The sequence below is a fragment of the Zonotrichia albicollis genome, chromosome 3 (genome assembly GCF_047830755.1).
Source record: "Zonotrichia albicollis isolate bZonAlb1 chromosome 3, bZonAlb1.hap1, whole genome shotgun sequence".
Taxonomy (NCBI): Eukaryota; Metazoa; Chordata; class Aves; order Passeriformes; family Passerellidae; genus Zonotrichia; species Zonotrichia albicollis.
The window spans coordinates 20,555,871-20,575,643 of NC_133821.1; the positions used below are offsets into that span (position 1 = coordinate 20,555,871).

General features: G+C 38.5%; 1 protein-coding gene across 2 annotated transcripts in view; it reads left to right on the plus strand.

The window, feature by feature from the left end:
* Window positions 1–19,773, plus strand: part of FBXO11 (F-box protein 11) — a 70,073-nt gene that overhangs the window by 29,125 nt on the left and 21,175 nt on the right. Inside the window, exons 2-8 of one of the 2 annotated variants that reach the window (XM_074536908.1) lie at window positions 5,574–5,701; window positions 5,815–5,896; window positions 11,567–11,708; window positions 12,949–13,078; window positions 14,170–14,253; window positions 14,343–14,475; window positions 19,624–19,730. In XM_074536908.1, the coding sequence (XP_074393009.1) occupies window positions 5,574–5,701; window positions 5,815–5,896; window positions 11,567–11,708; window positions 12,949–13,078; window positions 14,170–14,253; window positions 14,343–14,475; window positions 19,624–19,730 (806 nt within the window). Of the gene's footprint in view, window positions 1–5,573; window positions 5,702–5,814; window positions 5,897–11,563; window positions 11,709–12,948; window positions 13,079–14,169; window positions 14,254–14,342; window positions 14,476–19,623; window positions 19,731–19,773 lie in introns of both variants that reach the window. The other variant, XM_074536907.1, reaches the window with a different exon arrangement.

The window sequence follows — 19,773 nt, forward strand, 5'->3', positions numbered from 1 at the left end:
TGCCTTGTAGATTTTACCTTTCTGTGAGCTGAGCTGCTCCAGATAATGCTTGAAAATACTGTGGGGTTTCTTTCTATAATAATTAAAAATATATCACAGTATTTATTAAAGTCTTTGATAATAGTAGCAAATGAGTTTGCAGCTTTTTTAATACCATGTTTTTGACATTCAGCATAAAATGGAGTAGCTGTATACATGCCTCCTGTTCCTGATGGACCTTTTTTTTTTCAAGTCCACTGTGGAATTTGACTGTGAAGCACCACCACAATGCTCCTGCCTTTTAGGATGTGTTGGATCTGAGCTCTGTGAACTTTGCATGTCCTCTTTCTCAGTTTTGTAGGGGTTCTGTTAGCTTTAGATGGGGGTTTCTGGGGGTGCACTTGCTTTTTTTGTGGTATTCCTAGCTAGTGGGTTTTTTTCTCTTCAGAGAGGTCTTCAGATAGTTCTCAAAAGAAAATGGTCTCCATTTCAAAAGCAACCTTAAGCCATTCATAATTTAAACTAATCCTTAAATGCTGCCTGGAATCAACGTGTATGCCTCCACTGGTGTGAGAAACCTTTGCTTTGAGATACAGAGTAGTGTGTACAAATTCCATATTCAGTATCTTTAATGTTTTGGTGCTGTATCTGCTTTCAGGTGTCAGCCACTTGTTAGGAATGTTTTCAAGGACATAGGATGAGTGTCAGTCACACCACTGATACATGCATTTATTTAACAGCTCACTCCCAGAGACTTGCTCCTTAAGGAAAATGGTGAGTGGGTGTGCTTGCTTGGCTTTTTTGGGCAGCAGTTTGTTGCAGAGATGTTGCTGCAAGTGCAAATACAGAACTGCCTTGAATCTCTGCTCTGTAAGTTGTTTGCCTTCATTGTTAGCTCTGCTGGGGGTGCCTTCCTCTTTACCCCCTTAAATTTGTGTCATCCTCTCTTCTCTGTTGGAGTTTTGAGCTAATCTAGAAGTGGATCCAATCAAGTAGTTGGGGCTGTCATCTCACAGGCTGGCAGGATGCTTGATATGGGTTTTGCCAGATTTATGGCAAGATGAGCTCAATCCAGAGCAAATGAGTTGCATCAGTTAACATTTTAGTTGCTTAGTTTGTGTTTTCTTCTAGTTATGAAGATGGACAGTTCTGGAATTTTTTTTTTTGTTTCAATTATTTATTATTTCGTTCTGAAGTTGTACTGGTTCTACTTAAAACACTGTGTAATGAACTCTTCCTATTAAAATTTGTTTGATAGGCAGGATGAATCATGTCTTCATTCAAATAGGTTCAGTATGGATTAACTTCATTTTTCAGAGCTGCTCTTCTAGATCTACTCTCAATTTGATAGGGATTTTCCTGTCTGAAAATGGGTTGGTTGGATTTCTCAGCAGACTTTCCCCCAGCCTACAGGAGCAGTTTCAGTGCTGTGTCTGTTTGGAAATATCTGCCACCCCCAGGACTCTCCTTCTCCTGACTGTAAATCTTTTTGGTTGGTTGGTTTTGTTCCTCCTGCCCTGTTTGGGGAAGGTAGAGAAAAGCAGCACAAAAATGTGATGTTGCCGAGTAAAAAGTTAAGTGGTCAAACACTCCAGGTTAGTGTATGAGCTGCCTTCTTTGGGATCCTCTCCCCACTTTGTCTGCTTTATGATGAGTCTATTGGGGGAAGTTAAAGCTTTTTTCTGTATATTTTAAGGAATTTATCAACCTTACAGACAATTATATTAACAGTGTATTTTGGAGATGATATCTGAACGCAAAAAAGGTAGAAACAAAACCATGTGCACGTGTTTTGGAACATGATAAATTTTCTCTAGAAGTGACCTAGGTGTGTATATTTTTTAATAGATAGCTCTTGACAACACTTTGTTACTTCTCTCTAACTTATGTCTTCATGAAACAAAAGAAATCAATTTTATAATTTTATTTTTCTCTATTTTAATGTACTCACTTCCGCAGCATCTGTGGAAATACAAAGCACTCCTGGCAGTAGTTGCTAGAATGGCAGATTTTTCTTCTTTTCCTCCTAGAAGTATTTGTTCTTTTTGGTATTTTGTGGGTCTTAAAGCTTATAGTGTTACAGTTCAGGTTGATGAGTAATTGTGAACTATCAGATGAGGTAATTCTTAATTTAAATTTAGGTTTTGACCTGTCATAATCACAAAGTTCAGTAAACATGATTTTTATTTGAAATTATTTTATCTTACTATGCAATATAATTGGTGTAAAATATTTGGGTAAATATTTTTATTTGAGAGCAGACTCAGCTTAATTTAATCTCTTAAAAACTGCAAACATACTGACTTAGTTGAAACTGTGACAGCATCTGGCAGTCATTTCAGCAGGTGTTTGTATGATGATATTAATATTACACACACTCTTCCAAATTTGTTTGACTTTTATGCTTCTATCATCAACAAATGTGATTATAATGCTTTTTATATGTGTTACTGCCTGATACTGTTACATTTTCAAATAGGGTTTTTCAAAATATTTTGGAGGCACTGTATTTTAAAACCGATATTTCTGCGCTAAAGCAGATGTATGTTAAAGTGTTTTTTAGGGAAGGATTTTCAAAAGAGAGCTCTGGCATTCTGGTTTAATTTTTTTTGCTCAGGGAAGGGCAGTGTGCGATGTTGAAGTATTACTTTGTGAGCAGCGTCTCTCTGAAGGCTCCCAGTGGAGCTGCTTTAGTCTGCTCAGGCTTACAGGGAGCATCTGGAAGGCTAAAACCAAGCACCAGGGCTCAAAGAGGTCACCCAAGGCCTTCAGGTTCCCTGTTTCACTTGGCAGTAATTGCACTGGAATTTCCAGGCTGCATCTGGAAAAATAGGATCAGTTGTTATTCCTGAAGTGTCAGAAATCCGTGCAGAAGCCCCTCAGAAGTGTGGCAAAAACTGCTGGTGAGAGACACCACAGTACCCTTCCCTTGTCTTCCTTGTTCAGATGGAAAAAGGAAGATTTTAATTCTTCTGGTACCTGTTGTGAGTGTGTGCATTATCCCTTATTGTCATCTGTGCTGGAAGAACAATCTTTTAGTAGGAAACACTGCAGAAAATGAATATATTTCTGTTCTGCTTAGCCAGTCCTTCAGTGTTTCAGCCAAACTGACCTTTCCTTCCGTTTTACCCCACAGGCTTCTGCTGTCTCTTTCCAGCAGTAATATGTTCTGTCCTTTGTGGCCTCCATGGGTGGTTCTGAAGACCTGACTGGATTTTATCTGTGCCCTTTCCATCACCTACTGGGACATCAAAATTCTCTGCTTTGCTTTCTATTTTTTTCCCCCGTTATTTTCGCTTATTATACTGTTGCTGTGTTTTCTGTGGCAATTTTGAACCATTGTACTGACCATCCAGAGCTGGGGGAAAATCCCAGCTGTTTTGACAGTCATCTTGTGTCTTCAATGCAAAATAGGGGAGCAGGGGGTGCTTGAGACACCATGCTTGAAGTCCCCAGGTAGTTTCTGGGGGATATTAGTGCCAGTAATCATAGTTACTGTATCAAATCTAAAATAGAAACCAGGGCTGCAGAATCATCCCTGCTGCAGTGTCTGAGTACATTTGGGTGTTTTGCTGTGGGGCCGGTGGTGGTGCCTGAATTCCTGCTGGTAGAGCTGCTTCACACCCACGGCTGCTTTTCTGCTCTGGTGTGCCAGGGAGGGCTGGGAGCTCTCCTGTAGCAGCTTCTGTCTTCTGCCTGCCTTGTTAAATTGAGAGGGTGTTTTCCATCAGAGCCGCTCAGACACGGGTAAAGCCAAGTGACTGAGCCATGAGTGTGCTCTGAGTGTGCTCTGAGGTCACTGCCCTCCCACAGGCTGTGATCCCCACGCTTGGCCAGACACACCTTCACAGGGAAATTCACTGCAGTTCATCTATCAGTGTCCTTTAGGCTTTTTGCATAATTCATAAATACTTATCCTTCCTAGGTAGTGGAGTGGTCAGATGTGAGGTGTGCCTGGGAAGCAGCAGACAGGGAGTGTGAGCCAGCTTCCAGCTGAAGTTTTGGAGGTGGCTCTCTTTTAAGAAGTGGTGGATCTTGATAGAAATTTCACAGTTCACTTCTGTCCTTAAAGACCTGTGCTGTTGGTGGTTCTTCCCAAATATGTGGTCTTGTGCCTGTGCTGGGCTGGCTGAAGGCTGATCATGGAGGTACTTGCAGGTTAATTTTCACATGGATTAATGAGCTGATGAAGCTCTCCTGAATTGCTCTGAGAGCCTGTGTGGATGTGTACACATCACCAGTGAATTTCATCTTTGCACACCTTCTGTCCTGTATTTGGATGTTGTGGCAGTGTTGTGATCTCTAATGGTTCATGGCAAGGTTGCCATTTATAAATACCTGCTAAGGAAGGGGAAAAATAGTTTGGGGTTTTGGTTGTTTTTTTCACTGATGTAGCAGCTCAGGCTGCATGGTATGTATAATCCAATATAAGCACAATGTTTTGTAATTTATGATCAAAACCTCCAAACCAGAAACCCTTAGGAAAATCATGAGATTAAGATTTTGAAATGCGAATGAGTCACTTTAGAATTGCATTGCTTTGTTTTTTAAACAGACTGCTGTAGTATTGGGAAGTTTTGGTGGCATATTTGGTTCTTTTTTGTGTTGTGTTGTTTTGGTTTTTTTACATTAGTCTCTTCAACCTAATGCGTTCAGGAAAACTGCTGGCTCTGTGGCATTGCTTTTATGGCTATTATTTTCACATCTCATTTTGCCAGTTTAGGAAGAAAAAGGCAATTAAAATGGAAAGGAAATGCAGAATTGTTTTCTCACAGTTAAGCATCTGCAGAAAGTATATATTTTTCTTAAGTGGAGTTGGTTTAATTTATTTTTCTAGATGCTTTTTGTTCTGGCCTTTTTAAAATTCTTGCAGCTTTGTAATGTAATGTTAGTTATAGGGCATGCAGTGATGAGTAATTATTTCTTGCTTGTTTCAAGTATGTTCCATAAATATATGAACAGGGAAAATTGAAACTAATGAATCAAAGCCTTTAGAATTATACTCATGACACTTTCTGCACTTCTTATTTAAAGGGCATGGAGAAAATATGCTCTTACTTTTTCAAGTGTAATTTAGGTGAAGAGAATGTATGTATTTAAAGCTGCCTCCATTTTACAGAAGGTTTTATGTGCTGGCTTGAGCTATTCCCAAAATGTTTGAGGAAAACTCAGTCTTGAGTTTTGTACTAAGTGCTATGTTTACTAAAGGATTTTTTGATAACATTTAGTTAATAATTGACACTTCAGTGTTCCTCATTCTGCTGATTGTGTTAGGTAAAAAATTTGAAGTAATGAGGGGATTGAATTGACATAGCGAATTAAGTGCTTGCAGGGAAACCAAAACCCTCAGTTTTTGCTTTTTCTTAAGCTGCTTTTGGTGTAGCTGCTGTGTGTGTATGGGGAAAATACACATGAAGGAACTTAGATTTGTATGCTGAGATATTCTGACTTTTTGTTTTATTAGAAGTGCTCTGCTCTCTAGCACTTCCTCCCCACCCTTCTGATTATGTACTTACCTAAAAATTTCTGTAGCATTTTCCTGGTATAAAGCAAAACTACAATTCCAATTATCAGATTTCTCTTTTTGTTTGCAGATGATGATGTACCTGCAGATATGGTTGCAGAAGAATCAGGTCCTGGTGCACAAAACAGCCCATACCAACTTCGCAGAAAAACTCTTCTACCTAAAAGAACAGCTTGTCCTACAAAGAGCAGTATGGAGGTAACTTCTATGGATTTAATTGTGCAGGAAATGTTACTGTTTCAAGAATATGAAACTAGTATTTTTCTTAAGTTATCTAATGACTTCACTAATTCTAATTTATTTTATCAAAGGGTGCCTCTACTTCAGCTACTGAAAACTTTGGTCACCGAGCAAAACGTGCTAGAGTATCTGGGAAATCCCAGGATTTATCAGGTAATAACTTCTGTACAAAAAAAGGGCAAGAGAGGAGTTAGCGAATTTTAATGTCACACATTCTCCCACACAGATTGTCTCTAAACTATTTTTCTGTATGTTCTTCAACTAAGAAACAGTAGTGGGGAAAAAATACCAAAAGAAAACTCCAAGCTTGTTCTGATCTTAAAATTTGGTAGCATGGTTTTATCAGAATTTTTTAAATCTGATCCTTTGTTCTGTCTGCTTCACTGCAGGCATGTTTTCGTTGTTTTATATTCTCATAGTACTGTGTAGTTGTATCTAAGCTGCTGTTAGGAGCAGTAATAATGCAATGCTTAATTACCATTTCTCATATTGATGACATTGTTCCTTTGCATTTTTAGGGATAGTTTGGGTCTGCCATCATAGCACTTGGTTGTGGAGAGAGTGAGAGACTTGGTGTGTTTGTCAATAAAAACCAGATATACCTGCATACATAATGTATGGAGGTTTTTGCACACATCTACAGTAAATGCACGTTGTATAATAAACACACATCCAGTACATGTGTATATAACTGCATTGTGTGTATTTTATTTGTGTGCACACACTTTGTAGGTGTATACAGGCACACACCCCCTTCTTGTTCTCTTTTCTGTGTAGTTTTTCAATCTCTCTGCTTCTATTATTTTTTGTCTCCTGACACACTCTTCAGTTCAGGAGATCTGCTGTCACTTTTGCCTGGAAAATCAACACCAGTGCTTGCCAACTCCCTTCGATGTGGTTTCTCCTGCTTTTCTTGCTTCTGTTTTTTTTTAGTCCACATCTCCCCTAATATTGTGAATTAAAGCTGAGCAGCTGGCACAAGGTTTTGGGTCTGTTTTCATGTCTTCTGTTGAGGTCTGCTCTTTCTGGCTTCTAATTTTCTCCATTGCATAGTTTGTTGTCTTTTTTTGTCCTTTTCCCCCTTTGTTTTATTCTTCCCCTCTTTGATCAACTCTCTAATTTCAGCAGCTGTTTAAGAACCATTTAACTTCAGATTTATATTTTTTAAATACCCAGAACCAATTGGACTTAACCCTGTGTCATTTTTCATTGATTCATTTCCTGATTGGCTCTCTGGAGCCTTGTGCAGAATTGTCTTGTCACGGATTCTGTTTCTCTTGACAGTTCTTAGTTTTTCTTCCATTTCTTTCACTCTTTGCTGTGTTAGTCATTGTGCTTTTACTCTCCTCCTTTCTTTAGTGAAAGTGTGTAACTTTCCAACATGAATGACACTGATTTCCTGAGGAATTCTGCACGCTTTCACTGTGCGTTCCATTTGTTAGCTTCTTGAACTCATGTGGGGATTGTGGAGGCTTCTCCAGCATGGAATTGACAGAGGAATCACTGTAAACAGTGATTTTACAATTTTGCTTTTAAGACTGTGTTCAAACCAGTTGCAATGTAAGAAAGGAATGTCCTCCTCAAACCATTTTCTGTTAATCTCTTTCCTAGTATGGGTGACAGTTATTTTTTACTCTCCCTGTTGAATTTCTAAGAGATTCCTCTGAATTTGTACAAATGTTGATTCTGGTGAGATTTATTTTAACACACAGTCCCCTTCACCTCATTTTTTGTTGGCATAGGTAATGATAGCTGTTGTAACTGAGTTGTAGGTGTGAGGCCTCTTAGATTGTCATGAGTGGTGACTGTGTATTGTCATCTGGGCTGTACAGGTGTTTATTTTAGAACTGTAGATGAAATGATGGCAAAGGACTAGAAATACAGGAAAATTCCTTGGTGGAAATCCATTCCTTGTTGTACAGACTCTGAGTGGAATAAAATTCAGTGAAGTTGAAAGGAGAAATGCCAGTCAACTAGAGTTTCCAACTGGAGTGGAGCCAGGAGTCAGAAAAACATGTATTTTAATACAGATTTCAGAGTTAGTTCTGCTGGGAGTGCTGCTATTTTAAATTTCTCTTTTCACTGAACTATGGATTTGCAGTACATTCTGAGACTTGAGGTTACTGGCTCACTCACTGATTGTTCTGTACACTAGGAACATGCATAAGTTTACAGAACTTACTGACTTTTTAAATTGATTTTTTCTTTTCCCATTGATTTCCTAGGATCCTTTCCCAAGAACAATATATGCTATGTCTCTGACATATTTCTGCTTCTTAACAAGAAAAGATGTTCACTAAATACATCCCTGTGGAGCAAAAGCTATTTGTCTCCATCTTCTCCACTAAAATGGACAAAAAAGGCAACCATATAAGACATAATTTACAATTTTGGATTCTTGGGATGGCATTCTTTGTCTTTGTACAAAGAAGGAAATTCACTTTCAGGGAGCTTTCCCTGCTCTTTGTCTTGGTATTACTTTGCTAGTCCCTATCAGCTAAATGATCAAAACTGAAACTGAATTAGCTTTGTGAATATCCTGTGGAAACTGAATGACATAACTAGCTGTGTTTCTAACTTTCAGGTGTGCAGTGTAGTAATACTTACTAAATTATAAATAGTTCAACTGTCAACTTACAGTAGGGCAAAGATAAAGATTGATTATGACCTCACAATTCGTTTTTATTTTTATTCTTGCCTGGTTTTGACACTTATTTGGAAAACTGGTTGGGTTCTTTTAATATGAGTATGCATTTTGTCCGTTACCTTGACTTCATCAGTAGGCATGAAGGTGTCAGGAGTAGGAACATATAAATGCTTCTGATCTGGTGGCCAGACAAGCATTTTAAAACTGTTTTGGCTCATTTTTGTAAACTGAGAGGAAGAACACATTGATTACGTCCTTGCTTTGACACATTACTAAAAGATATCCAAGATGTGAAGTGTGGATTTATAGAACAAAAGCATGTTGGTCTCTCTTGGATACAGAGAAGTCTTCACATTAAGAAGCAAATTAGCTTTTTCAAATTATACTGGAGAATTTCACCAGGTAATCACTGTATCAGTGATTTGAGTGGAGAAATCTTAAATCAACCCCTGCTTAATTGAGCAGAAGGGCAATTTAAATTAAATTGCTGACTTCTACAGGATTTTGAATGAAGCTGAGTGAGGATAGCAAACACCTGTAAAATCATCATCTTCATTTTGAATGCAGTGCCTAGGTTTCCAAGTAAATGCAACTTGAAAAATTGCAGGGGCAAGAAGGTTAATTGAGACTTTAAAACTTTTGTTATTATTTTTATTTCAAGTGTTTTTGCAACTTTCTCTAAGTTGCTCCTTGTCCCTTGCAATAAGGAAACACATCTGGATTTCAATTTTGATTTTGAAATCGAGCATAGGGAGGAAAACAGGACTATGAAGTTTGGAGCAGTGGGAAGGCACTGTGTTAATGAGCTTCTCCATTTAATAAAAATTTATTCAAGGTCCTAACATAGATAAAGGAAGAAAAAAACCTGCAGTTTGTTTCTGGAAGTAACTGTATGCCTCAGGGATTTGTGTTAAAAGGAGAAGACAGGTCATGGAAAACGTGGGAAGATTTACTGTTTTGCATCTGCAGTATAAGATTTCAGCTTTCAGTAAGGCAGTAGAAGACTACATCTAACTGGAAAGCTACCAGAAGAATATTAATTCAGAAGCAATGTCCAATTATCCTGTGATGCATTTCAAGAGTAATTAGGACTGTAGAACAAACTGCTCCTGCCTGTTTGACCCTTTATACTTCCAGTGGAAAAAAACCTTTTTAAAAACCCTTGATATTTTTTTTTTTAAACCAGCATTGATAATGCATGTAACATTTTTTGGTGATGTACAGCCATGTTCCCTTACTGGCTGCTGTTAAGCTCTTCAGGCTTCAGCCCCCCCCAAGTGTCTCTTGAGCAGAAGGCCTTTCCAGACTACTTGCATTTTGTAAGTTTTACCAACTTAGTGGGTTCAGCCTGGCTCATAAGGCTTTGTTTTGTTTTTTTTCTTGAATAAAAATAATTTTGTAGTCTGCCATCAATGCTGTTGCAGAAGAGAACTCTCTTGGCCAACTTCTGGGCATTCATTCCTGTTTCTTTCCTTGTGTCCCATGCTAGCAGTTCTGTAGCTTGCAATGGATTACAGCAAAGAGCTGATCATAATAAACTGGAGGAGGAATAGGATACTGTGGGAGCAAGTAGCTGTGGGCATGTGGAGTGGTGGCACTTACCACTTTGGCACAGCAGAGATTTTTGTTGGGTTAAAGAGGCAAATACCTGTAGTTCATGGCTGTAAACTGTGATACTGCTGTGAGCAGCTGTCACTGCATAAATACATCAATACATAAAGTGCATCTCTGGCATCTGAGATGAAATTGGCACTCAGGAATCACTAAGGGGACATTCATAGGATGGCACAATAAGGAACACTTTCAGGGAAGATACTGCAATCTCAGAAATATTTGAGAATTTCTTCTACCTGGTCTGATCAGAGGTGTAAGCATCTGATATGATACCCTGGAAAAATCACTTCTGTCACAGTACACAGGTTCTGGTGATATGGTCTGCAGACCCCAGTTTAAGACAGGTTAAAATAGTCACACTTTGGTGCCTGCAGTTTCTGTCTTCTCCATCTTACAGCTGAAAATAACACATTTCTTTGTGCTGTCTTGCCCAGGGGAATCCTGGGGCAGTTTGTTTTGTTTATATGTGAAGTCTCACATGGATATTATTTTTCAGAATGTTATTCCCTCATATTTAGTAGGTCATCTTCCCTAAGGTCACTTCATAGGTTTCTTGTAGTAGCCAAAATGACAGTCCTGCTGCTCCTCAGGCTCAGGTGTGCTAAGAAAATCTGATGTGGGGGACATTGCATGGATGTCATTGTGCTGTGAATTTAGCAGGCACAAACTCTGAATGCCTTGCATACAAATGTTCCAAACTTTGGAAGCTGCTCTGTGTGGTTGTGCCTTTAGGATCATAGAGAGGGTCCTGAAGGAATTAGCCAAAGTGCCCTTTGCAAGCAGAACTCGCCTGCTCTGAGGGTTCCTGCCCCAGGAGGGTCTGGTGAGAACACAAACTGCAGGCAGGGCTTTCCCAAAGGAGCTGTTGGTTGTGGAGTGTCCATAGCAGGGTTTAACACAATGACACGGAATACAACTTTGTCCAGCCTCTCTGAACAAATGCATCTGGCAAGACTAATACTTCTGCTCTAGATTTTTCATTTTAAAAGGAAGAGCATAAATGGGAGTAAGTTGAAGGAGGAGACTTGGAGTTATTGATGGCTGTTGATTTCCTACATCCCAGATGTCCTCTTCCCTAATGTGTTCATTGTGGGAGAACAAGGAAGTCTTCCTAGTAGTTTTTCCAGAGAGTGACTATTTCTGATTAAATTCTTTTGTGTTTGAAAACATTTGCAGACATTTTGGCTTTGGGACTGCATTATTATTATTGTATAGATAATGTGGGTTAATTGAACCACAATAAAGCTAATAGCAGTGAGAAGCCAGCATTTCTGGAACATGCACAGTAGCCTGCTTAACATCTGCACTTCTTTGCAGAATGAGTCCTCCAATAGAAAAGGTGAAATTAGAAGTTTGGAAAGAGGACTTGAAGTCTGTAACTTCAAGTTACAGATTTTTTACCTTTGGTTTTAGAAGAAATGAGCTTTAAAAAAAGACTGTCTTGAGATAATTGACATTTTAAGTGGGAACCTTTCAAGTGACAAGTTGGTAATCTTTTGCAGTCAGAATTTGAACTCACTAGATATGTCAATAACCTTGTATTGATTACTGTTTAATAGCAGCACCTGCAGAGCAGTATCTTCAGGAGAAGTTGCCCGACGAAGTGGTTCTAAAGATCTTCTCCTACCTGCTGGAGCAGGATCTCTGTAGAGCAGCCTGTGTGTGTAAACGCTTCAGTGAGCTGGCTAATGATCCAATTTTGTGGTAAGTGAAAAGCTATTCCTCATTATCTTGAGAAATACTAGATGTGCTGCTCAAGATGCCAGTACAATAGAAAAATTGAAATGCTGGTTACAATTAGTTGAAGGAAAACCAGTTGTATTTTATTATGTCTGATTTAGTTAAGCATTATTTTTGTATTATATGTATTAAACAGTAAAACTTGATTTTCTAGTAGTGTAGATACTAGTTAAACAATGCCTGTTATAAAAAAATCAGTTCCTTCAGTTGCCATTCCTTCTTCCCCCTTTAACCTTTTTTAGGCCATGTGGGGATTGTGTTACTTCACACAGAAGGAACAAAACGTTTCTTCAACTTAGATGCGAGCTTTGTCTAGTGTTACTTAAATGGGGTTTTTGTTTGGTTTGAGTTTTGTTTGTTTTGTTTAATGGTTGGATACTTGGTTTGTTTTCTCACATGAGTCTGGTTTACCCCTGGGTTATTGAGAGTTTTAATAAATGGGAACTAAATTTGTACTTTTCTATAAGGGAAAAACCTCAACATGTTTCTTAAGCTGCTTTGATTTAAAAGTAAAAGATTAGGACTAAAAGAATAATAAGAAAATAACATCACAGATCTACCCCCTTTTCCTGTCCTAAAGACAGCTTTGGGGATGCCTTGTCAGATGAATTACGACTTCTGTGATTCAGTGTCATCCTGTAGGTCTGGGCTTAGTATCAGCAGGCTCAGACACTGCAATTATTTGCATTCTGGCACTAATGAAAAGAATCCAACTGCTGTGTGCTGTTTTCTTCTTTTTAAACCACTGTAATTTGTTCACTGATGAACTCTTTTTGGAATACAGTGCATCACTTGTTCTCACTGAATGCATTTCTCAGTCTTTTTTGGCAAGGTGAGGAAGAGGTGGTGGCATGCTTGGTCTTAAGTTTTGTTATCCTTGTGCTACTAGCTTTTGTAAGTGTTAATGCTGTAGTTAATGTACAGTTTGATTCACAAATAGTGTATGTAACTGCTTAAGTTTCTTTATGAAAATTGCATGTTGAGAACTTTTTCTCTTGGCTTATCAAACAGACAAATTTTTGTCAGAAAGTCACAGAAGTCAGTACAGCAAAAACATTGTTTTTAAGTGGTAGGTGCTGATCTTGGTCATATTCACAGTCACTGGCAAATTCTTCTCAGAAAAACCCCAGGTTTTACCCTTTAGTTTTATATTAAAATGGAAGATTAAAATGGAAAATTAAAATTAATTTTCTCTTCTGCTCAGGAAAAGATTGTATATGGAGGTATTTGAGTACACTCGTCCAATGATGCATCCTGAACCTGGTAAATTTTATCAGATTAATCCAGAAGAATATGAACATCCAAATCCCTGGAAAGAAAGCTTCCAGCAGCTGGTAACAGTTTTATTCATTTATATTCAAATTCATGGGTATTTCTAAAAGTAAAAACACACACTTCTGAAATGTGGCTGACGAACAGTAATTACCTTGGGTTTAGACTTTAAAATCCTTGTGATATTGTGCAGTAGGGGGAATTCAGAAGTTATTTCCTGTTTTGAGGCATACTTTAGGGAGACACCACATGGTGAAGTGGAGTCCTTGAGTATCCAGCCCTGCTGTGTTGGGTTTTGCATTGATTGGGTTTTACACTGAAATTTTGCATTGATCGGGTTTTACACTGAAATTTTGCATTGATCGGGTTTTACACTGGAATTTTGCATTGATTGGGTTTTACACTGAAATTTTGTGTACAAGATTGTCATGGTCTGAGACTCACAGTGTGAAAGATGCTGTTGTATATCTTATTAAACCAATGTGTATGGTGAACCAAACACATATTGGTAATGCCACTTGGGCTAAATAGTGATTTACAGCTGGCCTGACTGGAGGTAAACAACTGTCCTTTAAGGAATGTGATTGCACCTCCAATCCAGAATTTCAAAGGTATTGAACAAATGGCTGGGCATGATAGTAGGAAAACATAAGTAAGGGAAAGAAACATCAGTGTGAATGTACCAAACAATGCCATGTGTTGTTGGTTAATGAATTTCTGACATGCATTGAGGAAAAATGCTTGACTTGGCTTCTTTGTTTAGTATTCAGTCACTAGTGAAGGTATGGGATTCTCTTTTCCTCACCATATAAATGCAGTTTTTTTGGCTAGCTGCTAGAGAATCAAGAGATGGAAGTAAGGACAGCTCTTGTGGAATGATTCAGGTGTATGAGGCTTTTCAGTCAGTTTTGAGGCTTATGGCTGTGTAAGTAGTTGGATCTTGGCTTAGTTGATTATTCCCTTAGGCTCAGACGTTTTTTGGTGCTGCCATTTCAAATTGTGTGCCTAGAGTGGGAGGTCAGTATAGGATCCTTACTTCCTGGGACAAACTAAAAGCAAAAGGCTTGTTAATTAGGGAGTTAGTAGATCTCCTGTTAGTGCATTCAGGCCCACCTGTCTGCAAGCTTCTCACAAACTCTCTTCCTTCTTTTAGTACAAAGGAGCACATGTAAAGCCAGGCTTTGCTGAACACTTCTACAGTAATCCTGCAAGATACAAAGGAAGAGAAAATATGCTGGTATGTTCATAAAGTGGTTCTTAAAACTATTTCTTATATCCTCATAAATGGAAATGGACATTACTCTAAATTTGTTCCTTTTCTTCTAGTATTATGACACCATTGAGGATGCTCTTGGTGGAGTTCAAGAAGCTCATTTTGATGGACTTATCTTTGTTCACTCTGGTATATATACTGATGAATGGATATATATAGAATCTCCAATCACCATGATTGGTGCAGGTATGTAAGCTGGGAGCATCACTGTCTCAAACCTGTATTAATTACCATGTTAATTAACATGATACTCAGATATATTAAATATCCAGTATAAATGGCCACCTTCCTTCATCTACCTAGCAAACATGTAGCTTTTGTACAAGCATCACTAACTCAAAAGTAGCTGAGGATTCAGACTGAAGTGCTGTTGTCTGCTTGCTAGCTCTCAGAATAACTTCATTTATCTTTTTATTTCATTATGAGAAAAAAAATGGAATTTGTCAGAAAGCTTATTCAGTAATAGGACTGCAGTTGAAACTTTTACATTCATTCATCCATACATACATATATATATATATATATATATATATATAAAACCCATCTCCAGAGTAGAAACCAGCAGTGACAACAAGCCCAAATTAGTATCTGTCCCATTTTCTTCAGTATCATAATTCCATCTTGAGGAAGGAAATGAGAGCATCCAGCAGAAAGATTCTGAGACTGGAGGTTCTTCCTCTGTTCTCTGCCAACTGTTCCTCTGAACAGGAACCTTTATGGAGAAGGAAATAAGACTTGGAGAATAGGAAGGGTTTAGGAAGTTAATATAATATACCAGGCTGCAAATTGTGGAGCTGCTTGCTTTTCATGTCACTACTAGGAGCATGCCAATTCCCAATGGCATGTAACTGGTAGGAATTCAGGCTGTATTACTGTCTGGTAGAGATTTTGGTTAAGGGGTCTCAGATCTCTTGCTCCTGTGGTGATCTGGAAGGGAATTACCTGCTGTTTTGTGCTTTTGAGAAGCTTTCTCTCTGGGTTGGGTTTACTGGGTTGTGGGTTTTATTAAGGGTGGTGGGTTTGGGGTTTTTGTTTGTTTGTAAGGGTGAGGGGTTTTTGTTTGCTTTGGTGGGTGTATTTCCTATGGATCTGTTCTTTGTTTTGCAAAGTCTCTCTTTTTGGGTATTTAACTGTTCTCCATACCAACTGTTTTGTTCTTGAGTGAGACTGTTCTGGCACTTCTTGCCTGGGTTTTGCAGCCTTGGCAGAGAGAGTGGTTTTGAGCAATGCAGGCAGATTGTTCCAGCGTTATTCTGAAAAATTGTCCCCACAGATCTGCAAGATGTGGCTGTGTTAGTATGTGAGTTTGTCAGTTTGTGACTGCATTTCTGGAGTGAACATTCTGAACATGCCCACTTGCAGTGCTTTGGACTGTGTTGTGGAGAGCTTTTGGAGGACAAACTGGATTCCTTTTGGATGAGACTAATTTACAAGACATGTTCCTGGAATACTCCTAGTGCCCTTCTGTAGGCAGTGTGTGTGTTCAGTCAGAGGGACGTGGGGAGGACTAGAGCAGAGTCAGTCCCTTCTCCCCTCCCTGCCTGCAGCGTGTGCTGGGGGTGCCTGATCCTCAGCTCTGGTTCCCTCTGTAGTGCCACTCCTGTGTTAGGCTGCAGTGCTTGCTAATGGAGATGTGGCCACAGACAAATAACCCCTGGCTTCTGTTTCACAGAAGGGAGGATTACAATAAAAATAGGGCAGGTCATATTCATGAAGTGTTTAAAATCTAGAGAAACTGGATCAGCACTGTCCTAAGATATAAAATTTCCCAGTCACTTCATGACACTTGAAATGATATCTTGAATATCTGGGTAAACTTCTGCATGTTCTCTGTCTCCTTTTAAGTTTTGAAAAGCCATCTGCTTTCCCTTCCTCTGGAATTAACCTAAGTTATTCAGAAAAACAGTTATCATAAGTACAGCCCTTTAAAGGCCAGGGATCTTTATTGTGTATTTTTGTAACAGAATAGCTGTCTTGGGGAACAAAACCTCCAAGAGGAATCCAGCAATGCTAGATGTATTTATATTTCAGTTTTTGGCATTGCTGACTTCACTTCCTCAGACTTTCTCTTCTGAATGGTGAGTGACATTGTAGAGAGAGTCAATTTTCATTTGACTGGAAAAGAAAACAAATTAAAGTGAACCGCTAAGCCTTGGAGAGCTACCTCTTCTCTGTTCAGTCTGGCATGCTTTTCAGAATGGTGGGATTAAGGCAGCACCAAATCTCTCTGCATTTCTACTCAAATTTCTTTAATAGTTTATTCTTCTGGCTTCAGAAGAAGCACAACATTATTAGAAAGGCAGCTTAACATACCTTGAGCTTGGAAGAAGCTTCTGCTTGGTCACATAAGCAAAATGTGCTTACAGAATAATGCCTGTTGTCTTTTGGTGGGTGGGGGTTTTTTGGTTTGTGGGTTTTTTTTGTTGTTGTTGTTTTTTTTTTTTTTGTTCTGTTTAATTTTTTTGGGGTTATTTCTTCCTCTAAATCTGAGGGAAGGAGTTGCTACAAAAGGAAGGCTTTGGAAGTATTACTAGTACTCTGGCATATCTGAATTGCCAAGAAAGAAGCAAGAGGAGAGGTTCTGTAAGAAAATTGTTGCATCTGGTTCAGCAGACAGAAATGCATTTGGATTTTTAAAAAGGATTCTGTTTTTCAGGGTTGGAGAGGGGGGTGTTTGCTGCAGGAATAGGAGCCTTCCATGGTGTGCTCATCTCACTCAAGACACAAAATCACCCAATTGCTGAGTTTCTGCAGCAGACATGTCCTGATCTGAGAATCTTCACTTAATGTGTATTTTTAGAGCTACAGCTTTCATTTTTTTCCCTTCATTTTCCATTTGACTTAAATAATATGCAAGTAAATAAAAATGGATTATCAAAAGATCCTTCAGTCAAGAAAACAAATTACTAAAACAAATAGGAATGGTTATTGTAATTTTAAGGGTGGAAAAATCTAAAATTGTAAGATAACTATTACAATTGTTTTACTTTATATTGTAAAGGTTTTTTTTGATAAAAAAAAAATTACAATATAAAAGATATTGTTTTACTTTAGAGTGCAAGAGTACATTCACATGCCTGAGTTGTTCTTCAAATACCCATTCTGCATTTTGAATTGAAAGTTTTCTTTGAACTGGTTTAGACCTTTGTGGTTTACATCTTGTAGACTGTAAGATCTAAAAGAGTATCTGGTTTTTGCTTGGTACAGTTGGACAGGGTCACAGTTCCTGCAGAAGGTAGTGATTTTTTTTGTCTTCTAATGCAAGGAAAAGGGAAATTGTTTTATTCCTTATGAGGAATTAAGTAATTCTGAGGCAATATCCAGTTAATGTATATTTCTTTAGACAGTCCCTTACTGTAGGCTTTCTGTTCCATTATTTCTAAATGGTCTATCCATGGTCCTTAAGCTGAGCATGAATTCTGATCCTGGGGAACATGACTCCCTTAGGTTCCAGCAAACTGAATTCTTGGGAGCTGTGTTTTGCTTGATTACAAAATTAATGATCCTTTTCTTCCGTTTCCAATTCTAACACTGGTTTCTTTATTCTAAAGTGGTCTAAGCCAAAAGCTGAAATGGAGATATTTCTCTGAATGATGATTTCACAAAGATTAAGCAGAATGTTGCAGAGAATTTCATTGGTGCATTTGGAATGAAACTAATGCTTAAGGAAGTCTTCACTATTTTCCTAGGGAGACCTAAGTGCAGTGATCTTACTAACTGGCCTGTTCTGTGATGGGCATTCTGGGACCTTCCCAGCTCAGAAGTTACTACTTGTGTAGGAGGAACTCATGGGATGAGAGGAAGGTGTCTGTAGAGAACATGATCCAAGTGCTTTGCAAACAATTCCACAAATCTGTTAGATAGTGTTTCAGAGCATCCAGTGTGAAGTGCAATTTTTCTGTGCCATCCTGAAAGTTCTGATACTGATTTTTGGCTCTCTTATCCTCCTTGGGGCTCTGTTTATTTCCTGGGTTGGTTCACATGCAGTCCTGTGGTGCTGTTCCTTTCCGTGTGCTGAAACACACAGATTTGTTTATGCCACTGCATTTGCACCATGGTGAATATATAGAAATGTCACCAAAGCACAGAAATGTTTTGTATGATGACACAACTCCTCATCAAAGCCTCTTTTCATTATCTGGTACTAAATGAATAGTGGTGTAGAGGAGAGCCAGACTACCTTAAAATATGTGCAGCTCTGCAGTAATGAAAGCAGAGATTGAGCTTTCAGATAGTGAGAACAAGCTGGGTAATAATGTAAATGTTGCTTCATTCTGACTGACATCTTTCTGCCAGAGTGATAAAGAACAGGACATACTGCTTGTCTGTACTAATGTCAACAAACAGAAAAGGATCTGCTCATGAGGAATCCTGTGCATAGACTTTTCAATAAAATACAGAATTTAGGATAAATACCTGCTCATATTTGTGTTGTGTTGGGAATGGTTTAAAATGCTGTCAGATAAGTTATCTGCTATAGTATGTGAAACATCCACCTTTATATTTGGTGTGTTGAGGGAGGGCTGCTTCTGGCTTGCATGTTTAATGTGCAGGTCTGAATCAGGCAAACGATCTTGCTTGTGAATGAGCGTCATTGAATTTATTGCAGTCAGTGGCTGAGGTTAACTGGTGCTCCCTCTGCTGGCTTGTGCCATCCCCATGTAAACATCACCTGCCTTTGGATTAAGGGTAAAGGATGGAGCAGAGCCTCACTGGTAACACAGGAAATCAAATGGCACATTACAGCATTTTGCAAGTGAACCACTTCATAACCTTTTGTACCTGCTGCCAGTAGTATAGTTCAATCTAATTCAATAAGTGGTTTTGTTTGGTTTTTTTCATAAAGAATAATAAGGATATCAATTCAAAACCCTAAATCCTACGTTTGAGAAGTGTGGGGAGGTCACTTGTAGGTCATGAGTAGATTAGTAAATAGTGGTTCGTGTCAGTGATGGAATGAATGTTTTTAGCATTAATAAAAGGGTTTGGAATACCAGAAGAAATCGTACTTGGAACAGAGTTAAACTGCCTCTAGCCTGGTACCCATGTCTAAGCTGTTCATTGTAAATAGGAGTCAAAAACCAGCTCTGTAACAGAGGAGGTTTTTCTCACAGTACTAGATATTACTAAATTGGTGCCACATTGTCTTAGTTAAAGACTAGCTTCTTCATTGTCTTTGAAACATCCTTTTTTAAGATCCTTTTGACAGGAGGACTATTTATGTGCCAACGATAGTGTTAATTTTCCTTTGTTGCTTCAAACAGAATTCTGTAAGTATTTTGAGGATTTTTTTTAGCAGCATAAACTAAGACTTTTTAATTGTTCTCTTTACAGCACCTGGAAAAGTAGCAGATAAAGTTATAATAGAAAACACTAGAGATTCCACCTTCGTTTTTATGGAGGGTTCTGAAGATGCCTATGTTGGATATATGACAATCAGGGTAAGAATCTCACTGAAAGCAGCTCTTCTAAAAAATTTATTTT